This window comes from Carcharhinus amblyrhynchos, chromosome 14 (assembly GCF_965287045.1).
Source record: "Carcharhinus amblyrhynchos chromosome 14, sCarAmb.v2.hapA, whole genome shotgun sequence".
Classification (NCBI taxonomy): Eukaryota; Metazoa; Chordata; class Chondrichthyes; order Carcharhiniformes; family Carcharhinidae; genus Carcharhinus; species Carcharhinus amblyrhynchos.
In genome coordinates, this window is record NC_137337.1 from 8776831 (window position 1) to 8802631 (window position 25801).

At 46.1% G+C, this 25801-nt stretch overlaps 1 protein-coding gene across 25 annotated transcripts in view; it reads right to left on the reverse strand.

Moving 5' to 3' along the window:
• Positions 1-25801, reverse strand: part of nrxn3a (neurexin 3a) — a 1599218-nt gene that overhangs the window by 1133604 nt on the left and 439813 nt on the right. For all 25 annotated transcript variants that reach the window (XR_013888541.1, XR_013888540.1, XM_080202257.1 and 22 more), the window contains one exon: positions 24376-24537. Coding sequence is in view for 23 of the 25 variants with exons in the window: in XM_080202257.1 (XP_080058383.1) it covers positions 24376-24537 (162 nt within the window). In the remaining 2 variants the exon portion in view is untranslated. The remainder of the gene's footprint in view (positions 1-24375; positions 24538-25801) is intronic.

Here is a 25801-nt window from a genome sequence, read left to right on the forward strand (position 1 = left end):
TATCCAGGCAACAGGGAAGTTAAAATTAACCAATAGGGGTGTAACATCCGGTTAGTAACGGACAAATGAGAAACCATTGTGCTGGAAAGTACTAAGCAAGTGGCTGAAGTATCTGACAAAGTTTTATATTGATGTATGGACATTGAGTGAAATTCCTTTCAAACTAATGAAAGGCAGAGAATCAGATTAAGAAACAGTCTTGTTTTTCTAACTGATAACATCAGAACTTAGGTCTGGGTATTCTGTGTCTGAGACTATCAATATAATTTCTCCCATTGATCATTGGGTTTTAATACAGTTTAATCTTTGTACATCGTGACATTGGTTTCCTGAGTATAATTGCCACCTCGTTGGAAAACGCCGCTAATACTTAACGCACTACACAAAGCATAACCTTCACAGAATACACTGGGGAGAAAGAAGGGAGAGGGTGCAGAATGTAGCTCATGAGAGTTAGAGTACAGTTTTAAAAGCGTACAATGAGAGTAAAAGATAGGATTCGAAGTTATGCTGGGCACAGCTTGCAAGAAGTTGCCACGTACCGGCGCCATCTTGAATCATGTGACTCTTGTGGGTGACTCTGAAGTGGCCCAGCAAACCATTCTGACACCTGTAACCACGACTGATAACAGCTAGATCGCTCAAGGGCAATTGGGGATGGCAACAAAATATTGCCCTCGCCAGCGACACTCACAACCCACGATTAAATTAAATAAAAATTATGCTGGGGAGAATCGGATCTAAACTCCAACTGCCACAAACAATGTGCTTTCAAAATGCTTCAGCCGACGAGGGTTCAAGTGGAGCTCCAGGTATCAACACTAAAATCCCTCAAAATAATAAAGCACGCGCACACAGAAAAAAAATTGGCCCAAAAGGGTTCATTTCACACTTGAAAAAGTGAAGAAATTTCAATGCGAGAGGTCTGTGGAAGATCCAAGAGTCAGCAACCTCAAAGAATATTAAACGCAACTCTTTTCACAGGCTAAGAAATGCTAGGGAAGATTAGAACAGAGCGAAATAAAGACTTGAAGACCCATTATTACCCATTTCTGTCATGTCCTTTTTCTAAAACAAATTAGAAATCTGTTCAGCTTAACCTACATAGATGAGAGGCTATCACTTGGCAAAGCAGTATGCAATTTAATTACATTTCTCAGCTCGGGAAAGCAGCACACTCTATCTTTGAACGTGAAATTGCTAATTTAAAAGCCCTTGGAGCAAAACGTGGGTGGCTTAATGTTCGATGTAATGAAGGTGCAGTTTGTACGTTCTCTGCAAAAATTCTCGTACAACTCATCCCTTTTTTTAATTCGCTGAAGGAGCCAAGAATGGGCAGTTCAGAGGCTGCACATCACAAAAAGAAAGAACTTGCCTCTCTCTCACAGCTAGCGTGCGCTCTCGAAACATCTCCAATCATTTCGCAGCCAATGAGATGCTTTCGACGTGAAGTCACTGCTGAAATGTGGGAAATGCTTTTAAGTTTGGAATTCTCTTCCCGAGAGATGCCCAGTTTCGAAGCACAATGAGGACCAATAGTTTATCCGATACTCAGAATGGGTAATGGAAATATTGGGAGGAAATTTCCAGTCCCGACTGCCACGGGAATCAGAGTGGGTTTGTGGGGGGGTGGGGGGGGGGGGGAGTGTGAGGACCTAGCAAAGGTCCGATGACCTTGGGTGGGATTTTCCGGTTTTGGAGTGAGCGTGGCTGGAAAATCCGTAGGAGGGCTTTGGATGAGGAAAGTATGTTGTGAGGAGGACATAAGGAACTTGTAGATGGATAAAGCTAGGTTGAGTGAATGGGCAAAAGACTGGCGGATGGTGTGGATGGAGAAGTGTGAAGTTGTTCACTTTGGCAGGAAGGATTAAAAAAACAGAATATTCCTTAAATGGAGAACTGCTGCAGAATTGTGAGGGGCGGAGGGATCTGGGTCTTCGAGTGCATGAGTCACAAAAAGTAAACATGGAAGTACAGCATGTAATCAAGAAGATTATTCTTTATTAAAGGAAGAATTGAACATATAACTAAGGATGTTCTGCTTCAGTTATACACAGCATTGGTGAGACCGCATCTCAAATACTGTGTGCAGTTTTAAGTCTCCTTACTTAAGGTTGGAAGTGGTTCAGAGGAGGTTTATTTGATTGATACCTGGAATGAATGGGTTGTCTTGTGAGGACAGGGTGGGTTGGTTTTCATTGCAGTTTTGAAGAGTAAGGGACAATTTGTCTGAAGCATATAATATCGCAAGATGGATGTGGAAAAGAGATTTCTGACAGACAAGGGAATTAAGGGTTATGGGGAGAAAGCGGGAAAGTGGAACTGATCCACTTCAGATCAGCCATGATCTCGTTGAATGGCGGGGCAGGCTCGAAGGGCTAGATGGCCTACTCCTGCTCCTATTTCTTATGTTCTTATGAAAAGATGTTTCCTCTTGTGGGTGAGTCCAGAACTAATTTGTAAAATTTGAAGTCAGCCTTTTAGGGCAGAGGGGAGGAGAATGTTTTTCACTCAGTGGGTTGTACGACTTGGAACTCTCTGCTTCAGGAGGCGGTGAACTCTGCAGTCATTCATTTGTGTTTAAGGCAGGGGAAGATAGAATTTTGCACGACAAGGAAATAAAAGGTTACTGGGGTCAACGGGAATGTGGAATTCGAGACACAAACAAATCAGCCATCATCGTATTAAATTGCAGAGCAAGCTCAAAGAGCCAAATAGTCTATTTCTGCTTCTAATTCGTATGTTCGTCTGACGTTAGCTGTTTTTTTTAATTCTTTCATGGGTGGTGGGTACCATTGGCTAGGCCAGCATGCATTTCCCATCCCTAATTACTCTTGAAAAGGTGGGGTGATGAGTTGCCTTCCTGACTGCTGCAGCCCATGTGGTGTAGGTATATCCTTAATACTGTTAAGGAGGGAGTTCCAGGAATTTGACCCAGCAACAGTGAAGGAGCAGCGATATAGTCAGGATGGTGTGTGGTTTGGGGGGGGTGGAATTTGCACATGGCGGTGTGCCCATGCGTCTGTTGCCCTTGTCCACGGTGATAGATGCCATGGGTTTGGAAGGTGCTGTGGAAGGAGTTGCTGCAGTGCATCTTGTAGATGGTAAAGGCTGTTCCAATGTGCATCATCTCTAAACTCCTTGGCCTGGTACTCAGCTCCTCCCTCTGTGACTGGATCCTAGACTTCCCAACCCTCATACCGCCCATAATCATCCTCAATACCTGTGCCCCATAAGACTGTGTTCTCAGCCCCCTTACTATACTCCTTATACACCTATGATTGTGTGGTCAAATTCCCCGCCAACTCCATTATCAAGTTTGCTACTGGCACCACTGTGATGGATCGGAGTTCAAACAATGACGAGACAGAGTACAAGAATGAGATAGAGAATCTGGTGAAGCAACAATAATCTCTCCTTCAATGTCAACAAAATGAAGGAGATTGTCATCGGCTTCAGGAAGCATAGTGGAGAACGTGCCCCTGTCTACATCAACAGGTTCAAAGTGAAAATGGTTGAGAGCTTCAGGTTTCTAGGTGTCCAGATCACCAACAACCTGTCCTGCTCCCCCCATGCCTACACTACAGTTAAGAGAGCCCACCAACACCTCTACTTTTTCAGAAGACTAAGGAAATTTGGCATGTCAGCTACGACTCTCACCAACTTTTACAGATGCACCAGAGAAAGCATTCTTTCTGGTTGTATCACAGCTTGGTATGGCTCCTGCTCTGCCCAAGCCCGCAAGGAACTACAAGTAGTCATGAACAAAGCCCAATCCATCATGTAAACCAGCCTCCCATCCATTGACTCTGTCTACACATCCTCGGAGAAACAGCCAGCAGGATCAAGGGCCTCACGCATCCAGGAAATACTTTCTTCTACCTTAATATCTCATATTAAATTGATCTTTCTCGGCACCCTAGCTCTGACTGTCACACTACATTCTGCATTCTCCCCTTTCCTTCTCTATGAAGGGTATGCTTTGTCTGCGTAGCGCACAAGAAACAATACTTTTCACTGCATGTCACAATAATTAATCTAATCAAATCAAATCAAATCGAATCAAGTGAGTGTTGAATGTGGTGCCATCTGAGTTGCCCTTCCCTGTCCTGGATGGTGAGGCACTTCTGCATTGCTTTTAGAACTGCACTCATCCAGGAAAGATGACGGCTTGAATGATCATATTACCCATTTGTATTTCTTATGCTTTTAATATTCATCAACTTAAATTCTTATCCCATTTTTAAATGTCGCTCCCTTTATTCACTATACTTTGTGTGGGATCTGAACTATAGCTGGAGCTGGAATACTGTGGAGCACTGTGGGCAGTTCTGGATGTGATTGCACGGGAAGGAGTGCAAAGGAGATTCACCAGGATGTGGTCAGGGATGGAACATTTGAGGAGAGCTTGAGTAGGCTTGGGTTGTTTTCTCTGGAGCAGAGAAGGCTGAGGGGGTGACCTGATTGAGGTGCTCAAGATTACGAGGGGCATGGACAGGGTGGATAGGGAGCAGCTGTTCCCCTTAGTTGAAGGGTCAGTCACGAAGGGAGGGATGGGAGGTTTAAGGGGAAATTTGAGGAAAAGCTTTTTTACCCAGAGGGTAATGATGGTCTGGAATGTGCTGCCTGGGAGGGTGGTGGAGGTGGGATGCCTCAGACTTTGCGTATCTCAGTGAGGATTCTTCATTCTGATTGATAGAGAAGGTGCACTGATGCTCTCTCTCTTCAGACATTCTCCCTGATCAAACACTCTCCCTGGTCACTCTCCCAGGGCAGACACCCTCCCTAGTCAGCTCCTCTCCCTGATCAGTCACTCTCTCTGGTCACTCTCCCTGATCAGACACTCTCCCTGGTCACTCTCTCTGGGCAGACACTCTCCCTGGTCAGAACACTCTTCTGGTCACTCTTCCTGGTCAGAAACTCAGTCCAGTCAGAGACACACCCCAGTCAGAGACTTACTCTGGTCACTCTCCCTGGTCAGAGACTCACCCTGTTCAGACACTCTCTTTCTGGTCAGACACTCTCCCTGGTCAAGCACTCTCTCTGGTCAGACACTCACCTTGGTCAGACTCACCCTGGTCAGATGCTGACCCTGGTTGCTTTCCCTGGTCAGAGGCTCACCCTGGTCAGGCACTTTCTCTGGTACGACATTCTCCCTGGTCAGACAGCTTCCTTCTCCTGGTCACCCTCCATGGTCAGACACTCTCCCTGGTCATTTTTCCTGGTCAGACACTCTCCCTTGTCACTCTCTCTGATCAACACTCTCCCTGGTCACTCTCCTTGGTCAGACACACTCTTTTATCAGACACTCTCTCTCTCTGGTCACACAATCTCCCTGGTCAGGCACTCTCTATGGTCAGACACTCACCCTGGTTAGACACTCATCCTGGTCAAAGACTGACCTTGGTCAGACACTCACCCTGGTCTCTCTCTCTGATCAGAGACTCACCCTGGTCAAGAGACTCACTCTGGTCAGGCACTCTCTTGGTCAGACACCCCCCCACGGTTGCTCTCACTGGCCAGACTTTCTCCTGGTCGCTCTCCCTGGTCAAACAAATTCCCTGGTCACTCTCTCTGGTCAGACACTCTCCCTGGTCATTCTCCCTGGTCACTCTACCTGATCAGATACTCTTCCTGGTCACTCTCCCTGATCAGATACTCTCTCTGGTCACTCTCCCTGGTCAGACACTCACCCTGGTCACTCTCTCTGGTCAGACACTCTCTCTGGTCAGGCAGGTTCCAGATTCTGACAGAGGACACCGCACTGTTTTGGAATTCTAATTACCACCATTTCATAAGACCATAAAAGATATAGGAGCAGAATTAGGCCACTCGGCCCACTGTATCTGCTCCATCATTCAATCATGGCTGATATTTTTCTCATTCCCCATTCTCCTGCCTTTTCCCCACAATTCCTTATTCCCGAATCAATCAAGAACCTATCAATCTCTGCCGTAAAGACACTCGATGACCTGGCCTCCTCTGCGGCAAAGAGTTCCACAGATTCATCACTCTCTGGCTGAAAAAAATTCCTCCTCATCTCTGTAAAAGCCAATTAAGGGTTTGTAGGAAACTCCGAGTATAATGAACAAATGGAGAGCGAGTGGTTCACCACTGGCCACAAATTCCAGATCATTATCTTTTACAAGGAGAATGATGGCGTTCCAATCTAATTATTGAGATTGGACAGTGTGTTTGGAGAATAGAAACTCTGACAATGAATATTCAACTCATTAGTGATAATTAATACAGCTGGCATGGATTGGAGAGCAGTGTTTTATGAGCTGGTTCGATTATTGTGCTTGAGGGACTGACTCATTCCCAGAGGGCCTTGGTCAGCTGATATTCTCAAACTCACTGCTGTCAATTTGTGCATTTGTTTACAATATTCCCTTTGCGCAGGACCAATGGTCACTATGATTGACAGGGCATGGGCAATCCAGGCACCAGCCAATTGTCTTGATAAGCTTGTGTTGGGATAGGGGAAGCTGGATAGACTGGGACTTTTTTCTCTGGAGCGTAGAAGGCTGAGCGGTGATCTTAACAAAATAATGAGGGGCATGGATCAGCTAGAGAGTCAACATCTTGTCCCAGAGGTCTGGGAGTCCAAAAGTAGAGGGCATAGGTTTAAGGTGAGAGGGAAGAGAAACAAAGGGTCCAATTTTTTCACACAAAGGATGGTGAGTGTCTGAAACAAGTTGTCAGAGATAGTAATAGAGGCAAGTACGATTTTAGCTTTGAAAAAGCATTTAGGCAGTTACATGGGTAAGATGGGTAGAGAGGGATGTGGGCCAAATGCGGGCAATTGGGACTAGCTTAGTGGTTAAAAAAAAGGATGGCATGGACAATTTGGGCCGAAGGGCCTGTTTCCATGTTGTAAACCTCTATGACTCTATGAGTACAAGAGTTGGGAAATCATGTTGCAGCTATATAAAACCTTGGTTAGCCTGCATTTGGAGTATCGTGCAGTTCTGGTCACCACACTCCCAGGAGGATATGGAAGCCTTGAAGTGAATCAAAAGAAGGTTCACCAGGATGTTGCCCGGTCTCGAGGGTGTTGGCCATGGGGAGAGGTTAAATAAATTAGGATTGTTTTCACTCGTCTGAGGGGAGACTTGATGGAGGTCTACAAAATTATGAGGGGGATAGACAGGGTGGATAGCCAGAGACTTTTCCCCCCCAGGGTGGAAGTGTCAATGACAAGGGGGCACAGGTTCAAGGTGAGAGGGGGAAAGTTTAAGGGAGATGAATGGGGGAGGTTTTCCACGCAGAGAGTGGTTGGTGCCTAGAACGCACTGCCAGAGGAGGTGATAGAAGCAGACACATTAGCAACATTTAAGAGGCATCTGGATGGATACATGAATAGGGAGAGAATAGAGGGATACGGATGGAGTAAGGGCAGAAGGTTTTGTTTTAGTTTAGTTAGGGCATCATGATTGGCACAGGCTTGGAGGGTCGAAGGGCCCGTTCCTGTGTTGTACTGTTCTTTGTTCTTCTAATGGGCCACTGCACCCACTGTAACCCAATAGGTGTGAGCACCATACAGCCCCTTCATTTTCTGCAGAGAAATTGCCAACTTTCACTGGGCGCTACCATCTCATGAAACGGTGAAGAAGAGAAGGGTATCGGAGCACACCAGGTGTCCTAGCACAATGCTGCAGAAAATGGAGGTCCGCGGTGGATAAAGATACACCGGATTCTGAATCAACATCACACAACCTCAGAAATGTTCTCCTCAAACGAGAAGGGCGGTAATGGTCACACGCCATTGCTAAATACTCATCAGACCTTTTCATAATGCCAAATATCTGCTCGCTCCATTCGTCAACTCCACGTTTCCTGTACAATTCCACGGAACGTTTGAACTTGCAGAATATCTACGCTGCCACAAGGTGGCAGGATAACCCAACTTGAATCTGCATAACGTCACCTTTTGCCGTTGCTTCAGATCTCTGGCAATCACAGAATTCCTACAATGCAGAGGAGACCATTCGGCCCATCGAGTCTGCACTGACTCTCAGACAGACAGCCTTACCTAGGTCATCTTCCTCACCCTGTTCCCGTGACCCCGCACATTTACCACGGCTAATCCATTTAACCCCCCGCATATTGGGACACCAAGCAGCAACTTAGCACGGCCAATCCGCCTAACCCTTTGGACTGTGAGAGGAAACCAGAGCGCCCGGAGGAAACCCACGCAGACATGGGGGAGAACGTCACTTTTGAAAGCCACTATTGGGATCACCACCCTTTCAAGCGGCACGGTGATTAGCACTGCTGCCTCACAGCTTCAGGGACTCGGGTTCAATTCCCAGCTTTGGGTCACTGTCTGTGTGGAGCCCGCACGTTCTCCCCGTGTCTGCATGGGTTTCCCCCGGGTGCTGGACGTGCTGGTTAGGTTAGGTGCGTTGGCCGTGCTAAATCATCCCTCATTGTCAGGGGAATTGGCAGGGTAAATATGAGAGGTTACAGAAATAGAGTCTGGATAGGATTGTGGTTGGCGCAGACGTGATGGGCCAAATGGCCTCCTTCTGCACGAGAGGCATTCTATGATTCAATACTGAGTTTCCAATAATTTTCGTTGTCTTTTAAAAAGCATTTAGACAGATGGGTAAGATGGGTATAGAGGGATATGAGCCAAATGTGGGCAATTGGGAGTAGCTTAGGGCTTTAAAAAAAGGGGCAGCATGGACATGTTGGGCCAAAGGGCCTGTTTCCATTCCTCTATGACTTTATGACTCTATAATTATGCAAGGAAAATGGACCTGCAATTATCCTTTATTAGACAGCAACAAGGGTCATGTTACTGCAAATCCCACAAGGTGCCGGCTAGTTTGAAACAATCAGCATTAAGTATTAAGAGACCTTTAGGAAGCATCTCGATGGCTTGTTTAATAACAATTTAAGGTTGATTACTTTATTAATTCACGCCGCTTGTGTCAAACTTTACATTATTGAGGCAGCAAAGCTAAATGTCAGCCTGCGATATTCAGAGGGAGTCGGCAGAACCTGCTACATCATGTCAAGGAGAAGCAATTTTGATCTGATGAGTGGCTCGCGGCGAGAGATAACATTCAAACCGAAAGATCCTCCGATTGCTTTGGTGGGTCCTTCCAATTACAAACAAGAAGAAGAATCTGTGGATAATACCCTGCGGCGAACAGCTGCCCAAGACTGACTGGCCAGCCGTCTCAACGGAATACAGGTTTCACTGCCGGCCCCACTACATAATGCCGGCTGCCTTTTTATCAACGTTTGATCACAAACTGTTGCCTGTGGACGTCACACAGCAGAGATTATTGCCCAAAGCCATTGGAAAGCGCAGGATTAGCTGCAAACACAGCGCCTCTAAGGCTCTGTTCCTGAACCCTCGTAACGTTAGCGGAGCTCGTAACCATGGTATGGTGTTGACTGCGACAAAACCGGGAGTACAATCTCCCCTCAGAATCTCAAACCTGGTTCCAAGTGACAAAGGGCAGGACTTATTTTTTTTAAATCACTGCGGTAACTAATATGGTAATCTGAAATAAATAGAACATAGAACACTGCAGCACAAACAGGCCCTTCGGCCCACAAGTTGCGCTAATCATATCCCTACCTACCAGGCCTATCTATAACTCCCAATCCCATTAAATCCCATGTACTCATCCAGAAGTCTCTTAAAAGACCCCAACAATTTCGCCACCACCACCACCAACGGCAGCCGATTCCACTCACCCGCCACCCTCTGAGTGAATAGCTGAAGTAGCTCCGAAAGCTAGTGTTTTTTTTTTGCTACCAAATAAACCTGTTGGACTTGAACCTGGTGTTGTGCGACTTCTTCATCTGAAATAAAGGCAGAGCACGGTGGTTGGCACTGCTGCCTCACAGCGTCAGGGGCCTGAGTTCGATTCCGGCCTCGGGTCACTGTCTGTACGGGGCTTGCACATTCTCCCCGTGTCTGCGTGGGTTTCCTCCGGGCGCTCCGGTTTCCTCCCACACTCTGCTGGTTAGGGTTGAATTAGCATTGGAATTGCTACATTCTCCCTCAGTGTACCCCAACAGGCGCTGGAGTGTGGCAACAAGGGGATTTTCACAGTAACTTCATTGCAGTGTTAATGTAAGCCTATTCGTGACACTAATAAATAAACCTTAGTCTTAAAGGGCGGGGATTTTGCAGCCTTGCTTAGGCGAGACCTAAAACACCCTCCCGAAGTCAATGGAGGTTTCCGCTGTCGGACCCTCGCCCTGTCCAATTCCATAGTGGGAAAGGTGATAGCGTTCCACACTGGTATAGTGGTCATATCATTGGACAAGTAATCCAGAGGTGGATGCTCTGCAGAGACACTTTCAGAATCCCACCACAGCAACTGGTGGAATTTAAAATTCAACAGATCGGAAAAAAAATCTGGAACTGAAGGTTAGTTTCAGTGATGGTGACAATGAAACTATCGTTGACTCTCATTCAAAAAAACATCTGGTTCACGCATGTCCTTTAGGGAAAGAAATTTGAAGTCCTTGCCTGCTCTGGAAACCCACATCCCGTGAAGGAACAACTCAAAAAAAGATCGATTTCTTCATAACGCTCCTGATAAAAGGTCATCAACCCGAGACATCGAATCAAATGAATGGTCACTCCGATCTAAATGCTTAATGAACCCTGGATCTTCCACCTTCCTAGTTCAACCCCCTCAACCGGAGTTGAGGTGGTTGAACTATGAAGAGAGGCTGAGTGGACTGGGCTTATACTCGTTGGAGTTTAGAAGGATGAGGGGGGTTCTTATAGAGACGTATAAGATAATGAAGGGGATGGATAGGGTAGAGGTAGAGAGATTCTTCCCGCTTAGAAAGGACAGTAGGACTAGAGGGCACAGCCTCAAGATAAGGGGGGGGGGGCAGTTTAAAACGGAGTTGAGGAGGAACTTCTTCACTCAAAGGGTGGTGAATCTCTGGAATTCTCTGCCCATTGAAGTGGTGGAGGCTGCCTTGCTAAATATATTTAAGACACGGGTAGATAGGTTTTTGGTAAGCAAGGGGATTAAGGGTTATGGGGAGAAAGTGGGAAAGTGGAACTGATTCACTCCAGATTAGCCATGATCTTATTGAATGGTGGGGCAGGCTTGAGGGGCGAGATGGCCTACTCCTGCTCCTATTTCTTATGTTCTTCTGTTGGGGAAAAGATGCAAAAGTCTGAGGTCACATATCAACCGACTCAAGAACAGCTTCTTCCCCTGCTGCCATCAGACTTTTGATTGGACCTACCCTGCACTACGTTGATCTTTTTCTATACCCGAGCTGTGACTGTAACACTACATACTGTGCTCTCTCCTTTCCTTCTCTATGAACGGTATGCTTTGTCTGTACAGCGTGCAAGAAACAATACTTTTCACTGTATACTAATGCACTTCTCCAATGCCCTCATAACCCTCTCCTCCCCGCAGTTTATTTGACCCCACTTATAAGTTCTCCAAGGCCATGTACAACACCCAAACAGGTCTGCCACTGGCCAGTCTTTTACACCATTCCTTAAAATGTCTACTCTATTGAGAGAATCTCACTCCCTCTCCTCATCTTCAGCAAGCACAAGTACAAAACTAGCTTTAAATTCAGTTGATTCCAGATTCAGGCTGAAATTTTATGGCTGTTCGTACCAGTGGGATCTTCTGGTCTCGCTGACCGAGATGACCCCCTCCCCGCTCCCCTCATCCAGCTGCGGGTTCCTTGGCGGTGAACAGTGTGAACAACGAGAAAGCCCATTGACAGCAGCAGGGCCAGAAGGTTCTGGCACCTACATAAGAACATAAGAACATAAGAAATAGGAGCAGGAGTAGGCCATCTAGCCCTTCGAGCCTGCCCCGCCATTCAATAAGATCATGGCTGATCTGTTGTGACTCTGCTGCAAAACACTCTGCCATGGGCGGGAATAATACTGATCACTGATTACAAAGGTGATCAAATTGTCAGTACGGGTTGGTCAAAGTGTGACATGCCTTTGGAGTCTTGCATACATTTCTGGTCACCACACTACCAGAAGGACGCAGAAGCTTTGGAGTGAGCTCAAAGATGGTTCACCAGGATGTTGCCTGGTCTCGAGGGTGTCGGCTATGAGGAGAGGTTAATTAAACTAGGATTGTTTTCACTGGAAAAATGGAGGCTGAGGGGAGACCTGATAGAGGCCTACAAAATTATGCATTGATAGGGTGGATATTCAGAGGCTTTTTCCCAGGTGGAAGTGTCAATTACAAGGGGGCATAGGTTCGAGGTGAGAGGGGGAAAGTTTAAGGGAGATGTACGGGGGGGAGGTTTTTCACACAGGGAGTGGTGGGTGCCTGGAACACGCTGCCAGAGGAGGTGGTGGTGGAAGTAGGCACGTGAGTAACATTTAAGAGGCACCTGGATGGGTACATGAATCGGGAGGGAATAGAGGGATACGGACCGAGTAAGGGCAGAAGGTTTTTTCTTCAGTTTAATTAGGGTGCAGGCTTGGAGGACCAAAGGGCCTGTTCCTGTGCTATACTTTTCTTCCTTCTTTGTTCTTTTTGTAAAAATCCAGGCAGGACAACTAATAGTCATTGTCGCTCCAACAGAACTTAGATGAGCAAACTAATCCACAGTTCTTCAAAGGCTAAGGTAGACAGTTCTTGCAACTTCTATTGCAAACTTTACCCAAGGGACAAACTCTCCAACTACATCTTATGATTCACATGACAAATAATAGTCTGCAATCATTGCCACATTGGAGTCTTTCTAGAGAGAAATGTCATCTTCTCTGAATATTTTGTGCATTGATTACCCTATGTACTTCCTGCTGAGGAGAATAAAAATGATATTTCTAATGCGAGTGCTGGTTTTCATAAGGAGAAGTGATGTGGGTGGGTTGTGCTGTTCAACTTTAGCTGATGTATTCCTAGGGAGTTGATGATAGTTAGACAGCAGCTCAAAGATACACAGTGGGGAACAGTAAAATACTCTGTTTGGTACAAAGGAGAGGCGAGCGCGAATAATTCATGACAGAGTCACAAGGGATCTGTGAAGATCTTCACAGGAGAAATACAGTGAAAGGTTTTCCTTTTGCATTTCTTGAAACAATAGGTTTGGGGATAGATGACAGTGTCACTGGGGATACCTCAGGAAAAGAGCCCATGACAGTCTCATCCTCAAATATTCACCGAACAAGTGTACCGCTAATAGCAACACGTCACTTTGTCTTAGAAAAGTTTGCGCTTAACTCCCAAGTTTTAAACTTAAGATGAAGAGGCTGGTCCCCTGTTGGTCTATTTGCTGTTTTCTTCTAAGCTCAGGCAAGGCGTGGCATTGCCAAGCCTCAACGCTGAAAACAATAGAGGGTGGCACAGTGGTTAGAACTGCTGCCTCACAGCGCCAGGGACCCAGGCCCAATTCCGGCCTGAGGTCACTGTCTGTGTGGAGTTCGCATGTTCTCCCCGTGTCTGCATGGGATTGCTCCGCTTTCCTCCCACAGTCAGAAATTGGCCATGCTAAATTCTCCCTCAATGTACCCCAACAGGCGACTGGAGAATTTTCACAGTAACTTCATTGCAGTGTTAATGTAAGCTTATTTGTGACTAATAGTAAACAAAATAATATATAATTCTTAATTTCTCTACTGAGCTGTTGGGGGATAGAGGAGAGGACTGTTTAATTAATTAGTTAAGACGTTAGAAAATAATTGTTCAGAGACAGAGTTGGCTGTAGTTGTTTCAATAAGAGGGACTTTGGCTTTAAGTTTTTACCCAGGTGTTGCTAGCCACTGTGCGTAAATGTGAATAATTACATTTCCAAGGCTGTTTGAGTGCCAAATTATTGTATTTTCCACGCTGTTTAAGTAGCTCCAACCCTTCTCTTGTCGTCTTTCTATCATCTGTCAGGTTGTGCGCTGACTTAATTCCCTTCAGATTTATTTGAAATGACACCTTGTGAAAAATGTGACAACCACAGGTAACCGACAAGAAGCAAATTCCAACGTTATCCTCAAAACCCTCTGAGTGACTTATCTACCACTGCTTCTCTTTTCATTCATTCATTCATTCATGGGCGTCGCTGGCTCACTGCCCATCTCTAGTTGCCCTTGGAGGGCAGTTAAGAGTCAATCACATTGCTGTGGCTCTGGAGTCACATGTAGGCCAGACCAGGTAAAGACGGCAGATTTCCTTCCCTAAAGGACGTTAGTGAACCAGGTGGGTTTTTCCGACAATTGTCATCAGTAGATTCTTAATTCCAGATATTTTTTATTGAATTTAAATTCTACTATCTGCCGTGGCAGGATTCGAACCCAGGTCCCCGGAACATTTGCTGAGTTTCTGATTAATCGTCCGGTGATAATACCACTCGGGCATCGCCTCCCTCTGTTGCGTTTACCGCAGTGCAACAACTTTGAGGAACCAATCAACTTAGATATCGCGACACATTGTGGGTGGAATTTTATCTTTTTTTGTTAAACTGAGTGTTGATTCAGACAGGAAAAGCGATGTGCTCTCCACAGCCTCCACTGCTGGTTTTCCTGCCATATTTTTTCAAGCTTATTGAAAAGAATATTGAGGAGGGTTTGAAGGTAGGAGGTGGGGGGGAGGGGGGTCAGTTGGTCCCATGGCGTCATACTGACAGGACAGGGGGGGGGGGACTCTGAATAAGACCTAAAAAAAAGGGACTCCCCCCCATTCTCTGACACAGGGAACAACCACATCGCATGGATACAGCATGGTAACACAGTGGTTAGTACTGCCGCCTCACAGCGCCAGGGACGCGGGTTCAATTCCAGCCTCGGATGACTGTCTATGTGGATTTTGCACATTCTTCCCCCATGTCTGCATGGGTTTCCTCCGGGTGCTCCGGTTTCCTCCCACAGTCCAAAGGCTGTGCACATCTGAATCTACCCTCCCACCACACGAGGCTCCCCACTGGGAGGAGAAACCCAGCAGCTACACATGCAGAATAACATGTTTTGCCGTCACACGCTTCTACTTAACTCACTCTAACGGCGTCACAATGAACCGTTCCTGCTGAGGGAGGACTGAAACCATTCCACAAACACATGACACAGAAACAGAAAATGCTGGAAAATCTCAGCAGCTCTGACAGCATCGACAGAAAATGCTGGAAAACCTCAGCAGGTCTGACAGCATCTGTGTTGTGGAGAGAGAATAGAGCCAACGTTGAGAGAACGTATGACCCTTCCTCACCCTTTTGAGCTCTGAGGAAGGGTTATCTAGTCTCGAAACGTTGGCCCTACTCTCTCCCCACAGATGCCGTCAGAGATTTTCCAGCATTTTCTGTTTTTGTTCCTGATCCCAGCATCCCACGTAGTATTTTGCTTTGATCTTCATGGTGATGTGACTTCTATTCGTGATCTGCCTCTTCAGGTTGCCTGCGGAGTGTATCACACTGGAATGATACCCAAAACCTATGTCTCAATACATTCATTGCTACACTCGTTGAATGAACATCTTGACAACGATCTACACTTTGTTTGGTGAGGTTTTAATTCATTCCTTTGTTCCTCTTTGTCACCCAGCAATGAATAAGAAGAATCCTTCACAGTAGGTGAGTCAATGAGCTCATTCCGCAAATCGCATTTAAACCCTTATCACTCCTGTACATTGTTTTGAGAACTTCACACTACTTGCCCCTCCACAGGTACCTATGCAATAAGTAAGAACGTAAAGTCGCCATAGTCCCAGCTGACTGTAGGCTGCTGTCCCCTTTGAGGAGGGAGAGCTGTCTGGTGGTGATTTAACCTGAGGGTCATCACACCTCAGGTGAGCGGCAAGGTTAAGAAGGTGGGGCTTTCATGAATAACCCACAGCTGGTAATGGGAATTGAACCCACGCTGTTGGCATCACTCTACATCACAAACCAGTTGTCCAGCCAACTGATGCAACAAGTACTTATGATTGGAAAGCATTGTCTGAAAGGTTGAAGGAAGTAGTTTCGATGCCATCTTTGCACTTAGCTGTTGCATCAACATGACACTGTTTTCCTCATCTTGATTTGATTTATTATTGTCACATGTATTAGTATTGTTTCTTGCATGCTATACAAAGCATACTGGTCATAGAGAGGGAAAGGAGGGAGTGCAGAATGTAGTATTATGGTTATAGCTAGGGTGTAGAGAAAGATCAGCTTAATGCGAGGTACGTCCATTCAAACATCAAGCAGGAAAGAAGCTGTTCTTGAGTTGGTCAGTACATGGCCTCAGACCTTTGTATCTTTTTCCCGATGGAAGAAGGTGGAAGAGAGAATGTCCAGGGTGCGTGGGGCCTTTAATTATGCTGGCTGCTTTTCCGAAAACTAACAGTGTGTGGTTGTGTTGGAATGAGGACATGGGTGATAGCTTCAGCAGTTTATTACAGGAGTGCCCTTCCATGTGTGTGCCTGTAGCCACACACAATCGACTTCCAGCTCCCTCCCCACATTACACTTCACTGCTGGGTCACAGGTCACCTGGCGTTATGCAAATGATTGCACATTCTATCTTTTCCACTTTAGTAAGGACAATCTGTAACTGCTTACAGAAGGACAGGACCCAGATGCCAGTAAACGAAGAAGGAGAACGTGAGCTAGAAGTGGCACAAAGTCCAAATGTGTCCCCTACCTCCCTGCCCCAGTTTTCAGAGGCAGAACACACACACACACACACGCACGCACACACACGCACACACGCACACACACACACACACACACACACGTTGATACATAGCTCTTGAATTTGCGTTTGGTCTGCCCAGCCTTGAACTCCCTGCACACAATCTGCCTGGCATTGTCCGTCATTAACCATTGCGGAATATCATGCACTGCAAAATAATGACATCCACTTGGTGGCAAAAACAGGAAGGAAGATTATTATCTGAACGGTGGCAGTCCAGGAAAAGGGGAAGTACAACGTGACCTGGGTATTCGCTGAAGGTCAGCATGCAGGTACAGCTAGTGGTGAGGTAAGTTAGTGGCATACTGGTCTTCAGAGCAAGAGGATTTGAGTATAGGAGTGAGGATGTCTTGCTGCAGTTATACAGGTGAGGGCACACCTTGAGTATTGTGTGCAGTTTTGATTTTCTGATTTGGTTTGAGTTATTATTGTCACGTGTATTAATATACAGTGAAAAGTATTGTTTCTTGCATGCCATACAAAGAATACCGTTCATAGAGAAGGAAAGGAGAGAGAGTAAGAATGTGGTGTTACAGTCATAGCTAGTGCGTAGAGAAAGATAAACTCAGTATGAGGCAAACCCATTCAAAAGTTTGATGGCAGCAGGGAAGAAGCTGTCCTTGAGTCTGTTGGGATGTGTCTCAACTTTCGTGACTTTTTTCCGATGGAAGAAGCGGAAGAGAGAATGTCCGGGGTGCGTGGGATCCTTAATTATGCTAGCTGCTTTTTTGAGGCAGTGGGAAGTGTAGACAGAGTCAACGGATGGGAGGCTGGTTTGTGTGAAGGTGTCCTCATTTGAGAAAGGACATTCTTGCTATTGAGGGAGTCCAGCGGAGGTTCACCAGGCTGATTCCCGGAATGGCAGGACTGACTTATGAAGGGAGACTGGATCATCTGGGCTTGTACTCACTGGAATTTAGAAGAATGAGAGGGGATCTCAGAGAAACATAAAATCCTGATGGGACTGGACAGTCTGGAAGAATGTTCCCGATGTTGGGGAAGTGCAGAGCTAGGGGTCACAGGCTATGAATAAGAGGTAAGCCATTCAGGACTGAGATGTGGAAGAACATCTTCACTCAGAGAGTTGTGAACCTGTCGAATTCTCTACCACAGTTGGGACCAGTTCATTAGATATGTTCAGGAGGGAGCTGGACATGACCCTTGCGGCTAAAGGGATCAAGGGGTAGGGAAAGAAAGTGGGAGTGAGATACTGAAAGTGCATCATCAGCCATGATCATATTGAATAGTGGCGCAGGCTCAAATGATACCTATTTTCTATGTTTCTTTAGCCAATGGTTTACTATAGTGCTATTCATGTCAGGTAACTAATTAGCTGCAAACAACCCTGAGAATGAATCATAGTCATAGAGGTTTACAGTAAGAATTCTCATAACACCAGGTTAAAGTCCAACAGGTTTATTTGGAATCATGAGCTTTTGGAGTGTTGCTCCTTCATCAGATGAACGCTCATGATTCCAAATAAACCTATTGGGCATCAACCTGGTGTTATGAGAATTCTTACTGTAAACCTCTATGACTATGATTCATTCTCAGGGTTGTTTGCAGCTAATTAGTTACCTGACATGAATAGCACTATAGTAAACCATCGGCAAAAGAAACATAGAAAATAGGTGTGGACAACTGATGAGCTCAAAAGCTGCGCTGCAAATGGACCATACACGCAAGTAACTCCACAACATCCTCAGGAAGGGTTCTTAGTGTGCCCACCCCAGTCCAACGCCGGCATTTCCACATCATTGAGGTTTACAGCATGGAAACTGGCCCTTTGGCCCAACTTGTCCATGCCGCCCAGTTTTTATCATTAAGCTAGTCACGGCTGCCCGTGTTTGGCCCATATCCCTCTATACCCGTCTCACCCATGTATCAGCAAGGACCAGGTGCTGTTTTCTATCCCAGTCACTACATCTGCCGCAGCGACTGACCGTGGAAGGTCAGGAATGTCATGAAGATGCAGTGGGTCTTTACTTTGTTGAGACCTGAGCACATTGCATGGTGCACCCCACCACCACCCCCCGCCCCCCCCACAGTGCCCTTGGTGGAGCTGCTGGGCGAGAGTGGAGGATTGCGAACATCTGGCTGTGTAGTAGCAGTCCATTCTGCACTGTCAATTCCTCTTTCATGGTGTGCAGAGTGCCGAGCTCATGGGAAAGCTCTTTTGCAGTTGTCGGCCAACCCTTCCTGAGGATGTTGTGGAGTTGTTTGCGTGTGTGGTCCATTTGCAGCGCAGCTTTTGAGCTCATCAGTTGTCCGCAATAACAGGGCTATCATAATGTCAATGTCCTCCTCATGCTCAATGGTGGATAGGTGAGCCCTGGAAAGGGCATCGGCTTGGTACAGTTCCTTCCCCACGCTGGTAGATCAGACTCAGGTTCTTTCACTGAGCTTGAGCACCGTTCTCTGCAGGCGCAGTATGGAGGGGCATTTTGAGGATGGTGATGAGAGGTTGGTGATCAGTTTCAACATTGGCAGGAGCGCACTGAATGAAATCATGCAATTTCTGAGAGGCAAAGGCGAGGACAAGGCGTTCTTTCTCAATCTAAGCCTAGTGAGTTTCAGAATCAGTGAGAGCCCTCAACGCAAAATCCATGGGGTCTGCCACTCTGCTCCAAGCCCATACTCCACGCTGAAGGGTATCTGAGACAATACAGGCCTTCAGGCATTGAAGTATTATAATGCTGGAGGGGCTTAAAACAGATCCTTGAGTCTGTTGAATGTAATGTTATGATGCTCTTTCCAAACGTGGTTTCTATAAGATCTCCCCTCTGAAGAATGAGGGAAGATCTGACAGAAACATATAAGATTGTGAAGGGAATAGATAAGATAGAAACAGGGAGGTGTTTCCACTGACAGGGCATCAGTTGGCTGGACGGCTGGTTTGTGAACCAGGGGCTATGGTCTCAAAATAAGGGGGAGCAGATTTAGGACTGGGTTGAGGAGGAATTTCGTCACCCAAAGGGTTGTGAATCGGTGGAATTCCCTCCCCAGTGAATCAGTTGAGGCTACCTCATTGAATGTTTTTAAGACAAGGATAGATAAATTTGTGAACAGTAAAGGAATTAAGGGTTATGGCGAGCGGGTGGGTAAGTGGAGCTGAATCCACAAAAAGATCAACCATGATCTTATTGAATGGCGGAGCAGGCTCGAGGGGCCAGATGGCCCACTCCTGCTCCAAGTTCTTATGTTCTTGTAATACTATTCTGCAACCTGGTGGAGAGGTTGATGGAGGGGTGCAGTTCCTTTGTTTTAGCAAGGAATGAGCTTTGATGGGTGATTTCTCACGTTGAGGAGAGACTGCGGCACATGTTTTGTCATTGGGGATGGATATCCGCTGTATGGCCTTTGCCTTGTCTGGGCCTGGCATCACGCCATCAGCGCACGGCCAACATAGGGGACCTCACTGACTCTGAACGTACATTCAGCAGGGCTGAGCTCCAACTGTATGATTCTGATTGTGTCAAGCAGCAAGCACAGACATTCGTCATCCTCCTGCACTGTGCATCCCCAAAGAAGCATATCATCAACGATGATTTCACAAGGCTGCCCAGCAAACAGCTATTCCCTGGACCTTTGGAAGACCTCATTGTCAATAGAATTACAGTTGGACATTGACAGGAACCTGTATCTGGCTGCTGGAGACATGAAAGTTGTGAGCTTCAAGGATTCTTCATCAAGCAAGATTCGCCAAAATGCACATTTTTCATCCAAGCTGCTGAAAACCTTGGCATTGGTCATGTTGGCTCTGGTGTGGCCAATAGTAATATATTTAGAAGTATAACCGAGGACCCCTGGTCATTCTCTCTTCCGCCATCTTCCAACAGGAAAAAGATACAAACAGATACAGGGGCGGCATGGTGGCACAGTGGTTAGCACTGCTGCTTCACAGCACCAGGGACGTAGGTTCGATTCCTGGCTTGGGTCACTGTCCGTGTGGGTTTCCCCCAGATATTCTGATTTCCTCCCGCTGTCTGTTAGGTGCTGGTTAGGTGTATTGGCCATGCTAAATTTTCCCTCAGTGTACCTGAACAGGCGACGGAGTGTGGCGACAAGGGGATTTTCGCAGTAACTTCATTGCAGTGTGAATGTAAGCCTACACACCACTAATAAATCAACTTTACTTTAAAAAAACAAAACTCAGAGGACAAATACCAACCAACTCAAGAACAGCTTCTTCCCTGGATATAAGAGCATCTTATCCAGCCTCCTAGTCCCCCACCCACCCCATATCCCATAAGCCCACAAATTTCCCATGGCTAATCCATCTCATCTTGGAACACTGAGCAGTAACTTATCATGGTTCCTAGTCCACCTAACCTACTACAGGATTCACTTTATTGGAAGAATTGAGTGCAGCACAGGGCACGACTTTCTTTAGCAGCCATTTCGACAAGACGTTGCGTTTTGCCCCAGTATCAGTTTTGACTCTCAGCCTGACAATCTCAGTGATGAGGTCAACCCTTTGGCAGCGAGTGGAACGCTGTCAGGGGCTCAAGTGCTTTGATCCGTCTCCAATTCCTTCACTTTGTCCCCATGTTGAGCTCTGGAGAAGGAGCTGTCTGCAACTTGTCTTATCAAAGGAACCCGTGAGTCTGCCTTTGACCAAGTCACAGCTTGGTATGGGCTCCTGCTCTGCCCAAGACAGCAAGACACTACAAGAGTTCATGAGTGTATCCCAATCCATCATACAAACCAGCCAGATCTCATTGAGGCATATAAGATGATGAATGGGATGGATAAGATAGAGGTGGAGAGACTCTTCCCGCTCAGAAAGGACAGTAGGACTAGGGGGCACAGCCTCAAGATAAAGGGGGTGCGGTTTAGAACGGAGTTGAGGAGGAACTTCTTCACTCAAAGGGTGGTGAATCTCTGGGATTCTCTGCCCATTGAAGTGGTGGCGGCTGCCTCGCTAAATATTTTTAAGACACGGGTTGATGGGTTTTTGATAAGAGAGGGGATTAAGGGTTATGGGGAGAGGGCGGGAATGTGGAACTGAGCCACGACAGATCAGTCATGATCTTATTGAATGGCGGGGCAGGCTCGAAGGGCTGGATGGCCTACTCCTGCTCCTATTTCTTATGTTCTTATGTTCTCCCATCCACTGACTCTGTCTACAGTTCCCACTGCCTCAGCAAAGCAGCCAGCATAATTAAGGACCCCACACAAGTCAGACATTCTTTCTTCCACCTTCTTTCATCAGGAAAAAGATACAAAAGTCTGAGGTCACGCACCAACCGACTCAAGAACAGCTTCTTCCCTGCTGCTGTCAGACTTTTGAATGGACTTACCTTGCATTAAGTTGATCTTTCTCTACACCCTAGCTATGACTGTGACAATACATTCTGCACGCTCTCCTTTCCTTCTCTATGAATGGTATGCTTTGTGTGTATGACACACAAGAAACAATACTTTTCACTGTATACTAATACATGTGACAATAATAAATTAAATCAAGGTTATTGCAGAACACATTGAATACAAAACATGTGCTTCTTTCCTACGGTTGCTGCAGCTTGAGGTGGATGTGAAAAGACTTCAGACCTTTTCCTAACTCTTTGACTGTTCGTTCACCATGCAATGAACAGTCAATCCAGTCTCAATCCAAGGTTAAGAAACAACATTTCAGCGTGACATTCAACATTGAGTTCAACAATTTTAGATCATAACTACCACCTCTGGTTCATTCACGATATTGTTTTGCTGGTTCTGCTTTCCTTACAGGTGGCACAGGGCACAGTGGTGCCTCACAGCACCAGGGGCCTGGCTCGATTCCCGGCTTTGGGTCACTGTCGGTGCGGAGTCTGCATGTTCTCCACGTGTCTGCGTGGGTTTCCCCTGGGTGCTCCAGTTTCCTCTCACAGTCCAAAAGATGTGCTAGTTAGGAGAATTGGCCATGCTAATTTCCTGAACAGGCGCCAGAGTGAGGCGACTAGGGGATTTTCACAATAAGTTCATTGCGGTGTTAATGGAAGCCGACTTGTGACAATAATAAATAAACTTTATTCCTTTGCTTTTGTTGCAAAGTTGAAGTGTGGTCTCTTTAAAAGCTCATTTTGGAGGCTTAAAATGCAGGTGCATATAGGATACACAGACTGCAACATTTGTAGCAAAGACCAAGCATCAGGGTTGTTTTGGTAACAGGCTTTGCAGGTGTCTGAATTCAGCCTATCAGTTTAAAGAAGGCACTCAGCTAACAAGGAACCTATCAAATTTGAATTTGTTGCTATTGACATCACCAGACCAATCCTGTTGCAGGAAAATTGATAGGTCATCACAGTTATGATGAGTTATAACTGCCTGCCTGCAGTTCAAGTGAAGAAGTGCCACCTCTCAAAGCCTAGAGAGAGAAAGAGCAGCTCTCTGCCAACTTCAAAGATCTCTTAAAGAACTTTCCATCTATCTAACGAAGGGTACCAAATCAGAAAGAGCTCACAGACAGCAGAATCAACAGAAGAACTCCAAATGTTTCCAAAGGCACAAAACCTGATTGTATATTTAAGAGTGACTGAATTCTGTTATTTTTTTGTTGTTAATGGATGGTCCTTGTATTTATTTGAACAGCATTCTCGGAGAATTTTATTTTAATCGGTCTGTTACTTGTTTAGTGGAAGTTCCCTGTTAGTTAAATAAATAAATCATTAATTGTTCATTGAAAGTGAGTGTCAGGTATTTCTATTAATTAACCTCTAAACATTAACGAAGAACAGTTAACACCTCCCCAAACATTTTTAACAGATTACAAAGTGAGGTATTCTCTTTGGGGGATTTGGCATGGCTTCGCAAAAGGGGACCAACCTCTGTATCGGAACACTTTATAAGCAGGCAGCTGTCACCCAGAAACTCACACCTTATCCAAGCACATCTTTTCCTTCTTTACTTCACCCCTGACCATTCCCTTTGGTCATTTAAACCCTCCTGCCCTCTAAAAGACATTAATGAGCCAGGAAGGTTTTCTACAACAGTGGTTACATGGTCAACATTCCAAAATTTTCTTTTCATTGGTTTCAAGTTTCACCATCTACCATGGTGGGATTTGAAACTGGGTCCCCAGATCGCGCCCTGGGTCTCTGGATTATTGACAATACCACTACGCCACTGCCTCCCTTAAGATGTAGACATGTTCCTTGTCAGAGATCCAAAACTCAGCTCTTCAATGTAAGATAGTCACCAATAATTCCAGTAAAAAGTTAAGGGACGCCCCTTTCCCCAGAGAATAGGACTTGCTACCACATGGAATAGACAAGGCCCCAATAGCATAGGTGCATTTAAGTGGAATCTAAAGATACACATGAGGGAAAACTGGGTTCAATTCCTGGTTTGGGTCACTGTTTGTGCAGAGCCTGCACATTCTCCCCATGCCTGCATGGTTTCCTCCGGGTGCTCCGGATTCCTCCCACAGTCCAAAGATGTGCGGGTTAGGTTGATTGGCCATGCTAGTTTCAGAGGGATTAGCAGGGTGGATATACAGTGTTGAGGGGATAGGCCTTGGGTGGGATGGTTGCCTGTGCAGGCTCAATGGGCTAAGCGGCCTCCTTCTGCACTCTCGGCTTCCATGACTCTAGGACGGACCAGGAGTTTATGTTGTTGGGATGAAATGAGGTGAGGAGGTGGGAGGAGGCTCATCTGGGGTGTGTTGGCAACAGCCCGCCCCTGTAAACTCAATCCAACCTGTCATCGTCAAAGCCAAGAGCAGACAGTAGATCGAACCAGCTGACCCCTACCTCTCGGAGGCATCCCATGAAGTTGTTGCTGACAGGGGAGCCAGGCAGGTCCGCCGTGCTAGGACTTCCGCCCACGTAGAAGAAGTCATCAGATCCCAGCATGGTGTAGTCTTCCTGGGTGTAGCCCGTGGTGGTGAGGATGCCGTCCACTGAAATAGTGACCTATTCACAGGAGATAATGAAGAGAAAATGGCCAACAGTGACCTTTACACATTGTGCTGCCTGGCACCTGCCTGCGTTTATTATTATCCTTTTTCAAAAAAAAAAGTCCTGGCGCTTGTTTGAGGTTTGCGTTTTGAGCCTAACCTTCGAGTGAATACTCGGAAGTCCCATTTTCTGGTCTGTGTTTACACACAGCAGCATGGATACTTTCATCTCATGCTTGCTGTCGGTACGTCTCGCAGCTAATCCGTGAATGATTTGGTTCCAAACTTTTTTTGTTTGAAGAAAAAGGTGGGGAGGTGGGGGGGGGTGGATACGAGGTGGGACCTAGTGTCATATCCAGGCGAGAAAATGGAACTATCTCTTTTGATGCCAATTTAACTCTTCCAACAACGAAAAAAGAACTTGGCGAATTTGAAAATCGGCCAAAAACAAAATGTGCTTTTTAAATTTTCTTTCTTAAAAAAAAACAGACTCTCTTTCCCCGCTTTATTCCCGTCTCAACACTGACAAGCATGCATCAGGAGAGAGTTCTTACCGTCTACTGCATGAATGCACATGGGATGAGTCAAAGCTCAATCATGAAAAAATCACCAACTTCATCAACTGTGAGCCAGCTGCATCACCTCGTTCTTAAGAAAAAAACTTTTCCAAGAAAAAAAATAATGAAAAGGGAAATAATAATAAAAAAAAATCCAAAAGGAAACCCAAAAGAAACCATGCACGTGTCAGAACTCGACACCCTCATGCAAACGGAAGAAAGAGACAAATGAAAGCCATGAAACACGAAGGTAGACTACAGCAGCATTGATTTCACTTTGCATGCAGATAAACACATGAAAGGGTGGGCGGGGGTGGGAGAAGGGGAAGGGGGTGGGTGGGCGGAGGGTGTGGTGTGTATGCGATGGGGACAGGAAGGTGTGCAAGGGGAGAGAAGGAAGAGGAAAGTTAACAAGAGACATGTTAGTGGAAATAGGTTAAGGAGGCAAGATGTCGGATGGAATTTGATTGTCTGGGCGTCTTTTTTTTTTGTTAAATTTCTTTTCTGGTCGCACTGAGGTTTTGAACTTTCGTCATGCCATGCACTATGTCCGGAAAGAAACTGGCAGCGCCCATTCTCAGGGACGCCTGAGCTCCTGCCAGTTCGCCAAACGACCTCTGCCCAAGAGGCAGCGGAGGCTTTTGTTGTCTCGGCCCTACGATGGTCTGAACTCAGTATTTGGTAGAGTGAAGAGAATCAAAACAAAAATCAGGAAAATCAAGA